The 20,647-nt window shown below is 32.5% G+C and overlaps 1 protein-coding gene across 3 annotated transcripts in view; it reads right to left on the bottom strand.

The window, feature by feature from the left end:
* Positions 1 to 20,647, bottom strand: part of LOC113398483 (uncharacterized) — an 87,033-nt gene that overhangs the window by 14,885 nt on the left and 51,501 nt on the right. For all 3 annotated transcript variants that reach the window (XM_064216526.1, XM_026637237.2, XM_064216527.1), the window contains exons 4-5: positions 19,239 to 19,374; positions 6,288 to 6,496 (exon numbers count right to left, since the gene is read on the bottom strand). In XM_064216526.1, the coding sequence (XP_064072596.1) occupies positions 6,288 to 6,496; positions 19,239 to 19,374 (345 nt within the window). The remainder of the gene's footprint in view (positions 1 to 6,287; positions 6,497 to 19,238; positions 19,375 to 20,647) is intronic.

The raw sequence follows: 20,647 nt of genomic DNA, 5'->3' as shown, positions 1-20,647 counted from the left end.
ATCAAAATGAATAGGACTTAAGAATCTCAATCTCAATATTGTAATCATTTTAGATAGTATTTTGTAAACAAAATAGTGGTTTTAAGCTTTTAGTTTTTCTTAGCATCTTTAATTAATTTTCACATTCGAACCAGTACAACTACATTACGACGGATTAACCCGTTCACAAAATAACAAAGTAAAATGACCCATCAAATTATTATCGCGTCTGAAATAAGAACTAGTAAAGGGTTAAATTTATGAACATCTGCCAGAACTTAGACGGGGAAATATGGCTTTACTCTCGTGAAAATTCTCGTATAGTCGTTTCGTAACACGCAAGCATGATCTAGGTGTTTTGTGAGAACTCCTTTGACATAACCCTTTAGTTATTGTACACGCGAGATTCTTTATAATCGTCCAGGTCTCTCAAGCCCGTTTCAAAACCAAATGCTCTTTTTACTTGAATCAAACGTAAAGCCGAAATAAAGTTCACCGTCATTACGTAAATGAGGAAAAATATACGCGATTCATTTTATTTTTGATGCCGTCGTCAGTTCTCTTAATTGGACTTAATTGGATTAGGATTATAAAATATAAAATGCTAGATTATTTTAAATTAATAGCACTGGTAAGTTCGTAGGTGAACGAAGAGGTTTCGTTAGGGTTTGTACGTGAAAGCCTAACGTGGAAATGATGGACGACCGTCAGATGTGAAGCAACGAAATCTATATTTTATAGTTAAATGAAAGAATTTAGAATTAAGGAAATCCAATAAATACAAACATAGAATTTTCTTCATAAAATTAATATATATATTTTATTATTATAATAATATCATTGGTGGGTCTGGAATTTCGAAACCTATGAAAGGTTTTGTTTTGATTTCATTTCATTGTAAACTGCAAGTCACTTATTTACATTTGGCGCCAAAATGATGATACCTCTTTTAAATGTTTTTTTTTTAAATATAAAATAGTATACATTAGCTCAGATAGAATTGGAGTTTGTCGAAAACAATTTACTTTAATTTTGTTTACGTTTTTAATTTTTTTTTTCATATACTTATTATAGTAAGTACCGCTCTCTAACCGGGCAGTAACTTTTTTCAAATTTTTTAATTATTTGTTAAATGGTAACAATTTAGTAAATTGCAATCAAGAATCCTCTTTAATTTTCTGCACATCTACGGCTGGAGTTCTTCAAAATGAGACCATAACTGATTTTTCATATGCAGCTATCGTCCCATAATCACTGGGTCTAAAATCGGCTTATGCTATTAAAATATATAAAATAGTCTAAGAGCCACACACATGCAAGATAACGTGGAGAGCGACCGCATATCCTGTCTGTGTAAGGGAACAGATTCAAGATGATATTATTTAGTCATTATTTTTATAGTTACTCCAAAGAACAAGAACTCTATAGAATTTTATAAAATAGTTGAAGAATTTACCACTCACCTCCTGACATACAAATATGAATATTTAATATGTAATTCTTCTTAGCCGCATCGTGGTCGAATAAAGAAGAAATAATCCATTCAAATTGAAAGTACTTGTATATGAGTAATACGATGAAAACATCTCTGCTCATTAATTTAAGCTAGCGTGCATGAGACGCCTTCATTTAATGACACTATATAACCTGGATCAAGTTTTAATTCATGAAATCTTAATAGAGCTCAGGTATGTTAAGATATAAATTTAAATTTCGTTAGTCTAATAATAGTAAAAATGACGACCGACGAAGTGGTTGAGTAGTGTGTACACCGGTTTTCATGGGTACGCTATTCCGAGGTCCCAGGTTCGATTCCCGGCCGAGTCGATGTAGAAAAAGTTCATTAGTTTTCTATGTTGCCTTGGGTCTGGGTGTATGTGGTACCGTTGTTAGTTCTGATTTTCATTACACAAGTGCTTTAGCTACTTACATTGTGATCAGAATAATCTATGTGATGTTGTCCAATATTTATTAGAAAAAAAAAAACATTTGGATCATTTTATGACATTTTTCATTCAACCAATCAGTAAATTGAAATATCACTTTAAAAACTTGAATTAATAAGCATTAGGTAATATACTCGTAGATGATCTGTGTGTCCAGTTGGTTTTTGTTGATTTTCATTAAATACTAAATTCATTGTATATTACTTCATTCAGTATTCGTTTGTGATATTCTTTGTGTGTTACCTCGCTTCTGGTTGCTAAAAACTAACTAACTTGACTTAAATGTCTCTACCTAGTGGCTTGATATTCGGATTCCGAGATTCATAGTTACTGAACCCAATAACATTATTGGGTTTTCTGTCGAAAAAATTCTCAGTAACCAGAAGTTCAGTTCTCAGAAGCACGTAAAGCTGTTGGTCTTGCGCTTGAACTCTTTTCAGTCATGTTGGCCGTCCGATCGGATTATGAGAGTGACGGAATATAGAGGGTACCTGTGCACTATAATATGTCCTGCATAGTTTACTGGTTCCCTTGAGATGGGCCGCCGTTACCGATGCCGTTAGGACGACATCATCATCACAATATTAATCTAATTTTAGATACGAAACCTCAGAACCAATTTATATTATTACTTTAAATTTAGTTCACGTTTGATATGCAGATACTTTGATTTATACTATTTTAGTATACGAGAGGACATACACTATCCATCCCAGACTGAACCGAAGGATTTGCATATAAACAATGTTTAAGCAGCTTTGAGTCTTGACAGAGGGCTTGAATAAAATTAAGTGCATCATATCTGGAATTTCAATTAATTGTTTAATCCAAAATGTCAGTGCAACAAAGGATCTTAACAAAACAATTACGGTCTATTACTGAATATTGTTCAGACGCGTTGAAGCGAGGGTTCTTTGTGTATCTTGGTAAACGTTTCAAGAGACAAGAGTTAGCGCGCTAATAGAACACATGCCAGAAAATGAAAGTGCTACGAGAGAAAGTAACGAAAAACCAGACGGCGTAAAAGTACATTTCGCATTGCGCAGAAATTTGCACGTGTCTGTAGCGTGTTTTAGAATGTCGTGGCAAATGTTTGCGTTGGTAATGCCGAGTATTTGCAAAAGGAGCGTATGACTTAAAACAATGATATCTTAAAATATAAATAAATACTGTAGCACAGATAATTTAAAAAGTTTTTGTTTTTTTATGGAATAAGTAGGCGGACACTAAAGGGCTACCTGATGGTAAGAAGTCTAGTATAGATATTAGCGTCGTAGGAAATATCAATCATTCCTAAAGCTACCAACCTTGGGAACTAAGGTATAATGTCCCTAATGCCTGTTACACTGGATTATTCTAACCCGAACAACAATAGACAGTATTGCTGTTTGGCGGTATAATTTATGATGAGTAGGTGGTATCTGCCCAGACGGGTTTGCATGAAGCCCTTCCTACCTACATTTACCATATTCACGTGATCATGATACAATATTTACTACCTCTTACTGATCATCAGTAAATTTTCCATGAAGATATATTGCATTAATATTAATATATTTATTGTAAGGAAATATAACTCAGCCTCTTATGCCTTACACCGTTATGAGGAGTTCAACTAAGAATTTAATTATTTCAAAGAGAAATGTAGGTAAATGTTGTTAACAACAACGAAATGATAAATGGTTACCTGCATCTGTTTCGGACAACACCAATTTCGTTCAACATTTTGTACTGAATAAACGGCAACCGAGAAATGTATTCTTAGTATACTTAACATTTTAAAATAATTTTAGTCTAAAATGTACGCTACTATAAACAGCCTGCAATGGGCTAAGCTTTAGTGCATAATTATTCTACTTATGATTTTAGTCTACATTTTTATAATATTATAATTTGAATTTTCTGCAAATTCTTTTGGTTGGGATAAATTATGAAAGCTCATTTCTATTTTTGTTATAAAAAATTACATTATGCTATACATGTTTTTAAGAAAGTTCTGCTGAAAAATATAGCCACATTCAGTAACGAATTTCATTTTCATCGTTACCCGTAACAGACCGTAAATCTCTTCCTAGGTAAATGTATTTCTTGTACACGGGTATTTCTATTTTAATATTAGCTTTATTTTTCGTGCTACGCAATTGTAAATTTCTGCATGTATTTTACATGAACTCGCCTGGTAAATATATGTTTACTATCTAGGGAGATTTTGCTGAAAAAAGGATTTATGGGTCACGAACAAGGATCACGCGTTCCAATCACTCTAAAAACCGAATATTCGTGTTATTAATTTGTGTTTCTACTTCATGTCGCCTAACAAACTCTTATATTTGTCAGATTCAATTCTTTCACATATGATTTTCACGTAAAACCGAACTAAAACAATGGGGCAAGTTAAGCTCCGAAATTTACCCTAAGAGCATAAGAAACCTATACCAAAAACGAGCGACAATGACTTTCAGGCAAAATAATATTCTAAATACAAATTGATATCTCAAAAATGTATTATTTCTAATTGGATAAGAAACTATTAGTCGTTACAGATGATCTGTTAATTTTTAAATATTTCAGTTGAATTTTCTAAAAAAAACAGTCGAGGACAAATTTATAAAGATTATCCCAATAAAGGTTGAATTAAATTGAAGATTCTTTTGAAGCACTCGTTCCAAAAGATAAACGCGAGAACATATTTAGGAACTTGACTCACGTAAGGACCCTTCCAACCCTTTTAGAGTATTCAGTGATACCAACTTGACATCTTTCACAAAAGTGTAAGACAAATTGTACCTAACCTAAATGTTAGCTCCCGAGAGAAATGACACACCTAGTGGTTTTATATTGAGAATATGAAAATGTTACTATTTCGATACTTTTATCAGAGTTTTCTGTTGGCGTATTATTGATTTTGAATAAAGATCTAAAATCTTCTATTTTTAAATAATCTCATAACGGTAGGATTACACAAAGGGATTTATTTAATTCAGATAATACATTAGGTCTTATTGGTCAAACTGTTTTATAGCGGCTTGGAGCGTTCACTTAATGTATAAAGAATTGTACCATTGAAAAATTAACTTGTAATAATTAATTTTGATTGTGATTTACAGAGAAAAAAAGCATTTACACCAAAATATGGAATTTATCATTTTTTGCCACCACGAATTTTCATTCTGTATATATCGTAATTAAAAGATTAAAGATCAGAGCATTTAAAATAATAATCTCTTCATGTATTTAGAAATGTTGCTATTTAAAAAAGTATGGTAGTTGTAGGAAAAAATGAATTAATCATTATTGATTGTACGTGAACCCTTATTATATTGAGGGTCTAAAAATATGACAAAGTATTAAATTAAGGGTAGGTAAGAAATATGCCATAATATTTTTGGATTGTTCTCGTTTAAATTATGAAAAAACTTTAATTGTGTTTAAGCTTAAAGATAGTTCTAATCGAATCCATTGCTAAGTTAGATTGATTATTATTTAAGTTTCAGGCTCTTACGAATAAATTAGTTGCAGTTAGCCGCCTGTAATTATTATGAAGCGTTAAAGTTAGTAGTTTTATTGTATATTGATGCTTCCCAGAATGAGAATAATTGTTACGTTCTTAAAATACATTGATTGTTGGTTTTTTTAGTATTTAAAAAAAAAATAAAAGAGTCATTAGTAAAATTTCAACGATAGAGAAAATATTTCCAACTCAAAAAGCTTTTTACTCTAGTGTATTGAGCTGTATGCGTTTTATTAGCTTTGGCTATCACGGTCTTCCCTATGAGCGAACAAAGTCAGCATGTAAACAAATTTAGAGAGCAAAAAATCGTTGTATCAATTTTAAACTTTGCCAGTATTGAAATACAAAATCGAAAACTAAGTCTTTCGGATCGAATCCGGCGGATGATCTGATGATGTACCTAAGAGTATTTGAACCGCCTAATGGCTGCTAGTAAGGCTCAGTTTTAACTCCTATAGTTTGTTTTGAGAATTCACAGTAGAAACACGTTCATTTCTATAATTTGTTATTTATAAATTTTGTAGATATTCTATTAAAATTGACGACCTCCGTGGTCGAGTAGTGTGTACACCGGTTTTCATGGGTACGCCACTCCAAGGTCCCGGGTTCGATCCCCGGCCGAGTCGATGTAGAAAAAGTTAATTAGTTTTCTATGTTGTCTTGGGTCTGGGTGTTTGTGGTACTGTCGTTACTTCTGATTTCCATAACACAAGTGCTTTAGCTACTTACATTGGGATCAGAGTAATGTATGGGATGTTGTCCTATATTTATTATTATTATTAATTAAAATTATTGGAAATGAATTTTTATTAAAACAAAATAAAGCAATCATAAAACTTCTCAATACTTACGTCAACATTGATCCCAGCAAACGGAAATATTTTCGTAGCCGGCGTCTCTGTAGGTGAGTATCTGTAGAATTCGTGTCGCCCTCTGTACCACTTAACGGAGTACAATGGCGCATCCGTTAGCTCATAAAGGCAGGCTAACGTCACATCTGACCCTCTCTGGACTACCGGAGGTGATATCCTTAGGTCAATCGCTCGGAGACCACCAATACCTGTTGGCAAAATAAATATTATAAGCAACTTAATTATCCCAATTATTTGAAAGTCGTAATTTAGATTTGACATCTGATTTTAAAAATTATATACACGGTACAAATCGGAACATAAGGTCCTATTTCGCATAATCTTATTTCTATTTATTGCAATTAAAACATTTACCCTTTGTTGTTAGATTATACCCAGTACTTAATTTGTGGTATTAGTTCTGAATATTTTTATTTCTATTAAATTCTTCTCTTGAAACTCAATTTCATCAAAAGCGAAATATAATAATTACTTTGTAGGGTTTTGGCAAGCCCATCTGCGTTTTTTGGATTATTGTATTCTGGTTTAAAAAACGAGTGAGCAAACTTAAATATAGGTACGGTGGAATAGACGGTGGCGGTTGGCGATCTAAGTGATGGTTAATATTTTTTTACAATTCCAACGTCTATTGGCGGCAGTAGTGACTACTTACAATCGGGTGGCGTATTTGACAGACTGCCTACCTAATAAAAAAACCACATGTGTGCATACACATAATATCAGTATGAGCGATTCATTATAGTAGTCGATGATGATATGACTTGAGATGGAATATAGACTTAAACAATGCCACTAATAATAGAAGCCTGAACAGAGAAAAATAAACTAAATCTAACATACTATAAATTCATTCAAAACATAAAAATAAACAAGCTATAAGTTTAAATACAAAAGTAAAAGAAAGAAAACATCATAAAATAAACTCGACTAAACAATATTAAGTTAAGAAAAACATGTTAGTAACCTCAAATAGTCGCTAATCCCAAAACAACGTCTTATGTTCAAACTAAACTAAAAGCATCTCAAGATAGCGCATAAATTTGTTCAAGTAAGAAGTTATTTAGGACAAGGTCCCCTTTGCTAACCCCCCTTTTTGTTAACGTAATGCAGATAGAAGCGGGCAAGGATTCTCAAACTTTATACGTAGTCGATTTCTTGTAAAAATCTCTAAAAGTTTTTGAAGCTATGACAATTAATGTTTGTAGTCGAATATAACCAAAAAATAAATTATAATTTATAATTGTTGCTTTTAATAATTAGTAGTATTATAATTATATTTAACATTATGTACTTGATTTCTATTTTATTTATATAGACAATATATTAAAAAAAATCTGCAATAAAAAAGCATGATGAGTGGAATTCGTACACGTAATAGATGAAAAATCATAAAAGTTTCAAACATTGCACGTAACCTTGAAATTCGACTCTCATCGCGTACAAAAAAGTTTCACTTCAAAAACAGAACTGTAATATACCGTGAAAATGGTGGGTATGAGAAGAATGAATTCTTTTGTTATAAACTTTTAAGCGCCAATACGAGGTTTGAAGACCCGAGGCGATGCCTGGAGCATCGAGCGCTACTCTACTTAATACAATAGCTAAAAGTGTTCTACAAGAAAAAGGATATTTTAAGTGGAATAAATTTGTAAAAATAATTTCAGGTAATGCTAAAACTTTTGGGTGGACTGTGATCAAAATTAAAAAGCATATTTTCGTTTACCCAACCTAGTGTATATTATTTGTAATCGTTGGTCTGTAAATATTTCTATAATTTGTAAATTTCTTTTTAGTATATTTACAATTTTGTTTCATCAAATTTCTTTATAAATTAAAAGTTTCTTTAAGAATGATAAAATACGCTATTGAATTTTCACTTTCAAGTATTACAAATTAATATGATGCAATGTTAATATTTCATAAATTGAATTCTTAAAGTTATTACACTTTTAAAATGTTAAATTCACAGTAACTTTACGGAAACTAAACACTATATTTCTTAATATGTATTGCCAGTTTTTATATACGAGTCCTTATAATTTTGATGTTTTAGTACAAATTGTTTAATTTATTTTAGGAAGGAAAATGAACAACTTGACGTTAAGTAATCTTTACCTGTAGACATTTGATTAAGTTAATAATTGTACGAAATATAAATCACTTTTCACATCACTTTTTATATTTTACACTGGCTCACTCAACATTCCAACTGGAACACAATAATACGAAAGATTGTTGTTTGACAGAAGAATATTTGATGAGGTGGTACCCACTTACTTACTTATAATTCATCACGTGCTCGACGAACGAGGACAATCACATATGTTGAATGAAAGAGTGTGTTTACTAATCCACGTTGGAGCAGCGTGGTAATATAAGCTCATAACCTTCTCCTCAAACGGTAAGGAGTACCGTTCCTGGGAGTTTGGGACATTTACAACTTTTACTATTTACTATACATTATTTACATATATTTACTTTATGCCATTTTAAAATTAATAGAAAAAAGATTAGTGTTAGGTATCCATTAATTGTACATCTAACCACTGACGTTGTGAAGTTCAAAACAACTAATAAAATCTGGGCGCGTTTAAATTAGCAAAGAAAAAAAAAGAAATAGCAATAAAAATACATTTTATCGCAAAGTTAAATGAAATGCAAAGAGTAATGTCCCTCAACGCTCCAAACCCGCTTGTAGTGTTAAAGATCGCAGATGGTGAAATTGTTGAGCCATTATCGCCTTTATGTTTTACGTAATAAGAATCGTAGGCATTTTCAGCATAAAGAAAATTACCGATAGCGCCTGTGTTACAGGACACCCTGTATTTTTAATGGAATTCATTAGGTGATATTTCTTTGGGAGGAGAAAAGGTAGATTCACTTTGAGTTGTAAATGTAGGCTACAATGTTTCCGCACTTTGTGTTATCGTTATGTAAATGTCTCTCGGTTTTCAAAGAAATTCTTAGACCGTCTCGTGACAGAAGTTAGCATTGTGTCCAAATGTAGGGATAGTGTTCACTGTCTGTTTTCTATAATGATTTGAGATAAACTTTAAGATTTATTAGGAACATTTCATATACGAAAATTAAAAAATAATTTCAATAATTTATTGATTAAAAGAAAATTTTCGTGAAATATGCTCATAAATTAAATGTTCTAGGATTATAAATATGTCTTTGAACTTCGAAACTTAGCTTTTTCACTCAACTCGTCAGAAATATCATGAAAGATCAAAGCTTTAGGACAGATTTTAAAAATAGAACGTTTAAACTATTAAGACACAAATGTCGTGTTTTTGGGCGTGTGTAATAAACTTGAAAGAGTTATTCAGTGTCTTCATAATTCACTCTTAATTAGTAACCGTTCAGTAATCTCAATTTTATATATGGATTTGTAAAAGTATGAGTATCATTCATTCTATTAAGGTTGTTTTATAGAAATGGACCAAATAAAATCGTTTAAAGAAGTATGATTAAGTATGTCAAAAACGATGTGTGGCTGTACACAGAGTATGTTTGCTGTAGCTACATAAATCTAGGTTACGATGTTGCTTTTATATACTAGGTGGTGCTGGCTAGCTGGTTTTGTGCAAGTTTGTCAGGATAGTTAACACTCCTTTGTTATCTTTTCTACAGCCAAGCAGCAATAATTAATATTGATGTGTTCTAGTTTGAGCAAGTGTAACTAGAGGCATAAGGGACTAGTGTTGGTGCACTAGTGATGTAAATAATGAAATGCGTTATAATAACTTGGCATAATGCCAAAAAAAGATTTGTTGTATTCATATACCTCGGTTATTTAAATACGACTATAAGATCTCTCGACAAAGGATTAAATACTTTTTTAAATCAAGACTTATGGCAAATTCTGCTTCAATAAATTTCTTAGAGATTGTGAGAAATTAATTGACAATCGTGAGCAACAATCTTACATATGTCTAGGTTACATAAAAGTCTTCCCAAGTGTCGGTTGTGATTATCGGAACAATATAATTTACTTAAGATATAATTTTTCCCATATCATAATTTTAATTGATACAAATGAATATCAACATCAATACCTATTAGGAATACAATAGCGCCCAGCATGCTGCCTCGAGGGACTCCTTGTGTCACACATAAATATGAACAAACATAATTATCATGACCAACACATTTCTGGCGTTTTGTTAAATAACCGCTAAAGAGTTCCAATAAGCCTCCAGGTGCCTTCTGACATATATACTATTAAATTGAACAAGGATTGCGACATACATAAACGTTTTAATAACATAGATGTTGTAGGAGTAATGTGAGGGAGTTAGTACATAATTGAAAATTCTGATAACTGTTTAAAATAATATAGTGTTGCCATTTATTTCAATAAGTTTGTAAATATATTGTTATTAAATTCATTTAATTAATTATTTTGAAAAATATTAAAATTGATGAAATGTTTTTCAAAAAGATGTTCATATTAAAAATGAAAACAATTGTATCTGGAAATAAAATCAACAGTTAATTCTTTAACGTAAGTTAAACACAGAATACGCAATAATATAGGCTGTTGCATGTTCTGGCTTCGTAAGAAGTAAAATAAGGAATTTATCACTATCTGTTTTTCAACGAATGAGAGATTACGATTTAAAAATATTGAGAGGATTTATGGAATAATTATTTTAATAAAAAAATAAGGATCATGTCTATTTTCTTAATGTTACGGAAATATCTGGATGTCGACAACGAACCTTTCCATACACAGCTAAGAACTATCTGCTCGATGGTTGGGTTTTGTGTGAAGCCGTCTGTTTAGGTACCACCTACACTAACATCATAAATTCTACCGCTAAGCAGTAATACTTAGTACTGTTGTGTTCCGATTTAAATGGTGAGTGAACCAGTGTAACTACAGGCACAAGGGACATATCTTTTTGGCTTCCATTATTGGTGGCGCTTTATATAAGGAAAGGTTATTTCTTACGGCACCAATGTTTATGAACAGTGGTCCATACCATCAGATGGCCCATTTGCAAGGCCGCAATTAAAAAAAATGTTTGACGCCATAAAGTACAGAAAATATTTTATCACAATCCGCGAAGTAGTATTCAAGTATTGACAAATTCGTAAATTTAAGAACTTTGTAAACTCATACCTTTATTGACGAACTCTAACTAAATGATAGAAATATTAGAAAGTATTGTCAAACGGCAAGTCATTTTAGTGTGAATTGTTATTTTTCTATGAGACAACAATCAACATGCAAACGTTAGAAACTGCAGCCAGCGTATATTTCTTTTTGCGTGGCTTACTATGTGCAAATAATGGTCTGTTGTTTGTGATAGCTCAGGTAATCGACCGAAGGGTGCGATGCATTGTGTAAAATTAGCGTAAATGTTTGTCCACGATGGAGTTAAAGTGTTAAGTCAAATTTATAACACATTTTTATTTTTGTTTGTAGATGTACACTCACACATTAAAGCACGTAGAAATTAATTATAATAACCCTATAACCTAGAACCCTACAAGATAGATCAAAATAATGTTCTTCAAAAAAGTCCGCGACGGTATATGTCTATCCCTTAGGGATAACGCACAATAACCATTTTTTTATACAGTATTCATCCTTATCCAATTAAGTACCTTAAATACATTGTGCGTTTAATATAGATCAACATGGCCCTTTACAGCATGTAATTTAGACATATTACAGATTTAAAACGCAGCGAAATAGCGGTTTGTATTGTCTAATGAAAAAAAAAGCTATCAACTTTGTATGCAATGATATTCTGTAGTATATTTAGTACCAGTATTGCAACCGTGCGTAGCCGGGGGGTTCGCTAGTAGGGTATAAATTGAAGTTATGTCATATAATTTTGTTTATTTATAAATTGCACCCGTACGAATTGGGGCGAGTAATACATATAATGTGTTATATTCTTAGTATAATAAACAATTATTAACAAATGAGTCTACAGTAGACAGTATAACAATTATTTTAAATCCAATTCAGTCGCGCTACCTTGATTGAATATTATTCCACTATGCTTGGAACACTATGACATAATATTATAATGGCATTGTCTGTGGATATAATCAGGAGCGCTTTGCTTGCATTAGGCTGACTGGCGGTTGTGTGCTTGAACTACAATGAGAACCGGTGATTTAATTATATTATCATAAGCCAGTGCTTGCCGCTTAAGTTTTTCAGATATGATTCATTTTATTTTGAATTCTGATCCCTATGTTATATTTCCCCTTAAACTTAATGAGAAGATTTATAAGACCATGGTCCTGCTGACCTGCTGTCCTATATGGATCAGAGCGTTGGACCACAAAAGGGATTAATGAAAGACAACTGCATGTATGAGAATGTTGAGAGGAATGTGTGGTGTTACGCGAATGGACAGAGTAAAGAATGAGTACATAAGAGGAAGTTTGAAAGTGGCACCGGTAACCGAGAAGTTATGCGGAAGGCGGCTAACATGATATGGGCATCTTATGTGGAAGAATGAGGAACATATTGTGAGGAAGAGTCTCTATTTATTTATTATAATGTAATACATTTTTGATGGTGGTCACCACCACCCATAGTCATTGGCGCTGTAAAAAATTATATATCATTCCTTACATTGTCAATGGGCTACCTGAGGCCAGCTGAACACAATACTAAGTATTACTGTTTGGTGGTAGAAAATTTGATAAGTGAGTAATACCTACCCAGCCGGGCTTGCACAAAGCCCTAACACCAAGAAGTTATTGAAAAACATGTAAAGAATAAATGACGCGTAAAGTCGGTAGAATTGCTTGTAGCTGCGGTAGAATAGCAAACACAAGCTTTGACGAAAGAAGTTTTGTAAGCGAACTGTTAAGTGCATTTAAAACAGAAAAAATAAAATTGCACAAACTCATTTATATTTAATTTTTCATAGCAAAATAGATTTGTTTTTAAAAAATCATGCATTTAGATTCGCAGAAATACTATTTGTAATTATTATGTAAGGCAGTGTTAATGAAAATGGAGCAACGTAATTAAATTAATATATTTTTTATAATAAAAGCTTTTCACCTTATAACTAACTTAAGATCTTATCTTAACACAATACGAATTAAGCTTAATTAGATTCATAACTATGAATGTTCTTAACGAAATTTGTACATAATACAAATTAAATATTTTTGCAATTGTTGACTGATTTTAATTCTAATATTGGAAAAAAGAGTAAAAATCTAATTATATGTTTTTTGTAAATAATGTCCAATAGACTGTCTGATGGTTAGTGGTCACGTGCAAAGACATTGGCGTTGTATGAAATATTAATCATTCCTTAAATCATCAATGTTATGTTCCTGGTACACCACACCACACCATTAAAACCGGAACACAAACTCAAACTCAAATTCCTTTATTTAACATAGAAGCATTACACTTACTTATTGATGGTCAAATTAAACACTACCACCGGTTCGGAAAAAGGAACACCCTGACCTGAGAAGAACCGGCGAAAGAAACTCATCGGGTCTTTTTTTTGTCAAATGAATTACATTCATAATTGTATATGAATAGAAACAGCCAGGAGGCAATCGTTTCATTTCTAAGGTGTGCTTTCAATCATAAACTCACTAATTGTATAGTAATCTTTCACACACAAGCCTTCCTTAACAATTTTTTTAAATTTGGCAGAAGCATTTTGAACGCTTTCTGGGATCCTGTTGTAGAAGCGTATACATTGCCCCACAAAAGAGTTACTGACTCTATGCAGTCGAGTAACAGGAGTAACAAGATTGTGTTTGTTCCTTGTACCAATGTTATGAGAATCACATTTTCTCATAAAAACATTAATATTTTTCCGTACATACAAAACATTACAGAATTCATATTGAGAAGCAACAGTTAATATCTTCATTTCTTTAAATTTATACCTTAATGATTCCTTGGCTCCCACGTTATAGATTGCGCGAATAGCCCTCTTCTGCAGCACAAATATAGTATGGAACAACATGAATTACTATTGCTTTTTGGTGGTAGAACATTGATGAGTGATAGGTATATACACAGGCAGGCTTGCACAAAGCCCTACCGCCAAAAACTAAATTTCAATTAATTCCAAACTCAGAGTACAAAGGTCCAAGTCCATGGTACAAGATGTATACTGGAAGCATACTTATAAATTATAGTCCAAAGGCGTTTTTTAAACTTATAGCAACCGCTTCATTGCATCTTCTGGTTATAAAACCGCCTTATTATTTCTGCACGTAATCTTGTTACTCCACGACATTTACTGCGGTCAGGATTTGCATTGTAGCCATTTTGATTGGTATACCAAGTAAATAATTTAGTTTTTATACCGTTAAGTTCTTAAGATAATTGTCAAACATTTCTCCACACCGATTCCACTTGCAGGAAGACAAGGATTGCTGTCATCTGGTTTTAAAGATCTTACCTTCGACTTTCCTCAAAACATCAAAATTACAAACGATACTCTTATCTGAATCAAAGTCTCGTAAAAATGTCATTACTCTGACAATAAAGGCGAGAATCGCATGTACGAACCGTTAGTGCCTTTATCTGGCTGAAACTGAGCACTTATTCCCAAACTTATTGGCTTCGTACGCAAAACAAAGCCATAAATACAACCCGTACGAAACTTCCAATAGACGTTAGGTATATATAAAGCAATGGCATGGTGATCTCCTTTGTGTTTATGTACATTCTTTCTACATAATAAACGTCGGTTTAGTTTGACAAATCTTTGCCTTTAAGACTTCTTATCTTTCGTCTCAAATTTTATAATGTGAGTAGTAATTGCTTAAAATTGTTTGTTAAATGACGATTCGAAAGTGCTTGTAAAAGCCTAATTGAATAAAGTATATTTTGATTTTGATTCATAGAACTGAAAAACACTTTCATAAAAATGTACTATTGTTTTATTAAATAGTCTGATTATATAGGATATATTTATTGTATATACTTAAAGTGGCGGCATTATTGACAATTACTATTTGTTTTTCATTTTAAGAATAAAACTCTAATTCAACTAAGTTATTATTTTCTTCTGAACCATATTGTTCAGCAGTTCATACAGTACGTTAGAACAAATATGCCATTTTATGGCAAATGGAGACCTTTATCTATATCCATTGGCATAAATGTTCTACCGACCGCAGTATGCAACTTGTTGTATCCTTTATGCCTGTAATAGTGTACATTGTTGCTTGGTGCTAGAAAATTGGTTGAGCGTGACGTCATACATTCAACTGACAATTTTAATAGAACGTTTCTAGTTTGAACTATTAAAGGTCGTAAAATATCTTCAGACTGATTTTTACTGACTCGTGATCATAATAATACTCTTGGCAGATTTCGGACAGCAGCGAATCTCCAAAGAAAGGGGGGCCCAGGTCAGGTTTTTCAGTCACCAAATTCTCGGTAGCAGTTCGGAGTTTGGGAAATTCCAGTGTTTTATTTCTGGTGCCTCGAAAAACACTTAAAACCATTACAAATAAACTTTTCCTGGTAGGTTCAGACTTGCCATCCAATGGGATTACAAGAGTGAGGGGATAGATGTGGATCTACGTTTACGTACACACTAGTATACTATAATATGCCCCACAATCTAGGTCGTCTCTCCTGAGAACCAATAAGGGACATCACGCGACCAAAAAATATTTATCCAAAAATATTAAATGATTTAAAATGTAATCGCTTCGCAAAATTATTGCATATAACCCGACAAAAGTAAAAAGGCTTATAGCTGATTTCGATACGTAAAATTTTGTTATAATTTTCATTTCGATGAGCAATTTTCCTTTTCATATGATTATCATTTATCTGCACGAGATGCTATTACACGGAAATTACTCAATGAATTTCAATGGAATTTTGCATGATAGCTAATGATAATGCGATGTCATATACAACAATGTTCGTATAAATTTCAAGAAATTCCTTTTTATAGAATTTCAATAGATTTCTGTTTATTTATAAAAAATAAAAATTATTTCCTATATTCATCAAAATACGTGTGCTCGATAACTTAAAAAAAACGTCTGTCCTTAATACGGCTAGCGCTGCGGGTTGGAGTCAATAAGAAGGACCTGCCTACCGCTGCTTTCACGTATGCGTACGAGAAAGGGAAGCCAGACAGACTGGCGCCGTAACGCGTTACGTAACGAAGCGGTTTACCCTCGCATAAGAAGTTTACACTTCAATAATAACGTTATTATAATATTGCACACCAGAAATGGTTATGGATATACCTTTGTGTAATATTATATAGATTAAATGGTTTATTGTTAATATTAGTGTTTCGATTGCTATGTAAACCGCTAAGATACAGGTTAAGCTAAATCACTCGAATTTAAACCCAGGGAGCTCAGCTGATTTATCGTGTAGATAGTCTGTGTTTATTCATCACGTACAGCTGTGAAGGAAAACATAGAAAGGAAACTTGCATGTGTCATGTGATTGCCACATGTTTATTTACGAAGACGCATTGGAGTCACTTGCTTGGATGAATCTTCGCTTCAAAGTAAAAGCCTCAGTGCCTCAATACTCAGCAATTCGACATTACCAGACTATCATTCTTATTTTACATTTATTTTCATTTACAGTAGCTTTACATTCAACGCTGTATCGTAACGTTCAAAATTGCCTTTATGAGCCGACATGAATAAAGAATATTTTGTTTCTTTTTTTTTAAACGATGACGTATGAACTCTGGAAAATATAACTAACCAATTCATATTGATAATGATTTTTAAATTTGACTACCTAATTAACTTTACCTAGAACTTCAAAGGGGCCACGTGATAATATATCACCATTACTGATTGACATTGATACGGTTAGAAATAATAACCAATCTATTGTCCATGCACCACTAACATTGGTAACAAAGCCAAAATTAAGAAAAGAAGCATTGGTAGCTACAGTGTAGCCTATTTTCCTTGTGCACGAAGAAGAACAAAATAAAACTAAATATTAGTAATTGGGGAGAGAATATATGGTGAGTGGATGGTACTCATCTAGACCGGCTTGCATTGGACATCACGAAGTGAGTTGAATTTACTTAACTTCAATGAACACTTTTAATTCTTACTAATATTTTAAATGCGAAAATTTAGATGAATGGATGTTTGTAACTCAATCACGTCAGAACGGCTGAATGGATCTGAATTTGGCACATAGATAGATAAGAGTTTGAAATTGTACATGGGTTACTTTTTATCCCGGAAAAATGTACCTGACATCTGCCGACCCCTACCATCAAAGGCGGGTAAAGCCGCGGGCGGCAACTACTGATTTATACGTATATGTATTACAAAAAGAGAATGATTATGATACTGGTAGCTTAAAACACAACAACTGAGCTGTCAAGAGCCTGTCAATGGAGGAAGTGGCTTGTTCAGACAGCTTAATGGATGAGTTCAATATTGAGTGTATGTAACATTTTTGGTGCTCTAATGTTTGGGGAAAAATATATAACAAATTAATTTAAGGAAAAAAGTTTCAGAAACTATTTATGACACTTACATCTTAGTCAGAAAATATATCGTTTTATAAAAGTTACGTTATTGGTTATTTCACAAACATTCATTCGTAAATGTTTTACTTTACAAACATTTTAATTTATATTTTATTTATGTTCTAACCTAACGTAACTGATATAATTATTTGATCACTAATTAAAGCTTCGAAACGATCGAAATTACTTGACTTTTTCAATTATTTTAACTGAACTAATGAAAGGGTAATTCTCTAAAAACAGCACTAACTACTACTTAAACCAATCACTGAACTTAAATTATTTGTATTTATTTTTTTGTCTAAAATATTAACCAATAAGCTCTAAGCTGATTTAATTTGGTTGGTTGAAGCTATGTCTAAGCTATGAAAAAGTCCGTTTCCTTAATAGAATGTGTTACAGCAATATGTTCGCGCTAGTAGTCTTGATAGCACCTTTGGTTTAATGGCTAAGTACTGACACTAAGCCGAGAAAAATGGAGTCCACGTGTTCAGAGAGACGAGTATCCTAAAGATTTCTCTTGCATGAAAGTATCTCGGCTTAGGATGTCGTCGGAAAAGAGGAAGCGAGTTCTTCCTTTCGCTTTGTGTTTAAATATATGAGTCAACGTAGCCACGCCCCTTTTACGCACGAACGATATTTTATTCTTGCGCCACATTTTATCTCGTGAATGTGGCTCACACATTTTCATCCTTTTTTTATGTAAATACTAACCGGATATTATACTAGATATTACCGGATGAGTATTACATTTTTTTTTTACACTAGCAGCCTACAAATTTCCCATTGGTGGGCTAATGCCTCCTCTCCCTTTGAGGAGAAGGTTTGGAGTATATTCCACCACGCTGCGACACAAATTAAGCACATGAAAATTCAGTGGTGCCTGTCTGGGTTTGAACCCGAAATCATCGGTTAAGATGCACGCGTTCTTACCACTGGACCAACTAGATATACTCGGGATAAGTATATCGCGTATTAAATTTTATATTCAAAGGTTAATTAGTGTCCTAAAGTAAATACAATTCATTAAATTAACTGATTATTATTGAAATATACAATATAACCGTTTCGAGTGAGATTTATGAAAAATTAGTTTTAATTTATTTCAAATTTTATTCCAAATTAAATACTCTCATTTCGTGTAGTCCATATATATTACCGATAATCGAAAAAAATTTAGCTTACCATATAAATTCTGTTACAAAATAGTTTATTTATAACTCATTTTTCAATTTCAAAATCAAATACGTATTAGATTTATTTGCAAACAATATCTAAATCCAATCAAAACATTAAACACCTACTAATTATATTTCCGAAATTAATAACTATTAAGACAGATTACACCGTTCACGCGGAACTAGCGCGGTACACGTGTGAGTCCGTTTAACCTTATAATTTAATTAAGTCGTTTGTGTGTACTCACCAACAACATCAAGTCTGGCTGTCGCAGTATAATGTGGAAACGTATGAGCATTTTGTATGACTTCACAGCTGTAGTTTCCGCTCAGCCCAGGCGTTACCCGCATCAGAACTACGTGTGTTTCGTTTGAGTTTAGTCTCTGTAACAATTTAATTAATTTCAATTCTACCTATCCTGCAATTATAATGATAAAATATAGTATAATTTTGATCTTTAGTAAATTTATTATTTAAAAGTCTAAAACGATGATGGTATAAATAATTATTTTATTCTATTTAAATAATACATTTGTGCAAATTAGTTTAGCTAGAGAATTTTGAACTGGGTAATCTTTACATAGTATAAAACAAAGTCGCTTTCTCTGTCCCTATGTCCCTTTGTACGCTTAAATCTTTAAAATTACGCAACGGATTTTGATGCGGTTTTTTTTAATAGATAGAATGATTCGAGAGGAAGGTTTTTGTATATAATACATAGACAATATAGTTAAGTAACACTAATAATTTTAAAAGAATCTAATGTGATGTCGTAAATTTATAAATTTTTTGCGCTTACATTGTAAACGCTGCCTGAACCCTACTAGATAGATCAAAATAATGTACTACAGAATTGTACACCTCAAAAATGTCTACAAAAAAGTCCACAATGGTATATGTCTATCTCTTAAAGATAAACCACAATAAACATTTTTTATCGTTTTCTTTTTACGAGAAATAATGGCTTATTTTCGAAGCGATTTTAAGCAATATAGCATTAATCCTTATCCAATTAGGTACCTTAAATAAATTGTGCATTCAATATAGATCAATATGGCCCTTTACGAAAAAGTCCGCGATGGTATGTATCTATCTGTAAGTGATAACCCACAAGAACATTTTTTTGTTATTTATTTTTTACCACAAATATTGGCTAATTTTCGAAGCGATTTTAACCTATACAGCATTAATCCTTATCCAATGAAATACATTAATTACATTGTTAATTTAATATTGATCTATATGGCCCTTTACAGCATATGATTGAAATGAATATTTTCGAAGATATTACAGATTTAAAAATTGCGGAACGTAGCGTTTGCGGTGGTACCGGCCGGCCGGGGCGGCGGGAGCGTGCTATAGGCGCGTCTACTACTGGACCGATTTAAATGAAATTTGGTACACAAATAGTCTAGAGTCTGAGAAAGGACATAGGCTTTTTATTTGGAAAAAAGTGCTGTAAAGGGTTAAAAAGGGGGCTGAAAGGTTGTAAGTTGTTGAAAGTATTGTCATGCTTAGAATGTTTAGAACTAGAAGCATAAAACTTATATTTTAGGCTGTACACTTATAAAATAACATGTCATGACACCCACTCGGGAGGGAATTTTGGATATTCTACCCCTAAATGGGTGAAATAGGGGTTGAACGTATGGATTT

This window comes from Vanessa tameamea, chromosome 12, assembly GCF_037043105.1.
Source record: "Vanessa tameamea isolate UH-Manoa-2023 chromosome 12, ilVanTame1 primary haplotype, whole genome shotgun sequence".
In the NCBI taxonomy this organism is placed as follows: Eukaryota; Metazoa; Arthropoda; class Insecta; order Lepidoptera; family Nymphalidae; genus Vanessa; species Vanessa tameamea.
The sequence above is the reverse complement of the archived record's forward strand: the minus strand, read 5'-3'. Positions and strand labels throughout refer to the sequence as shown.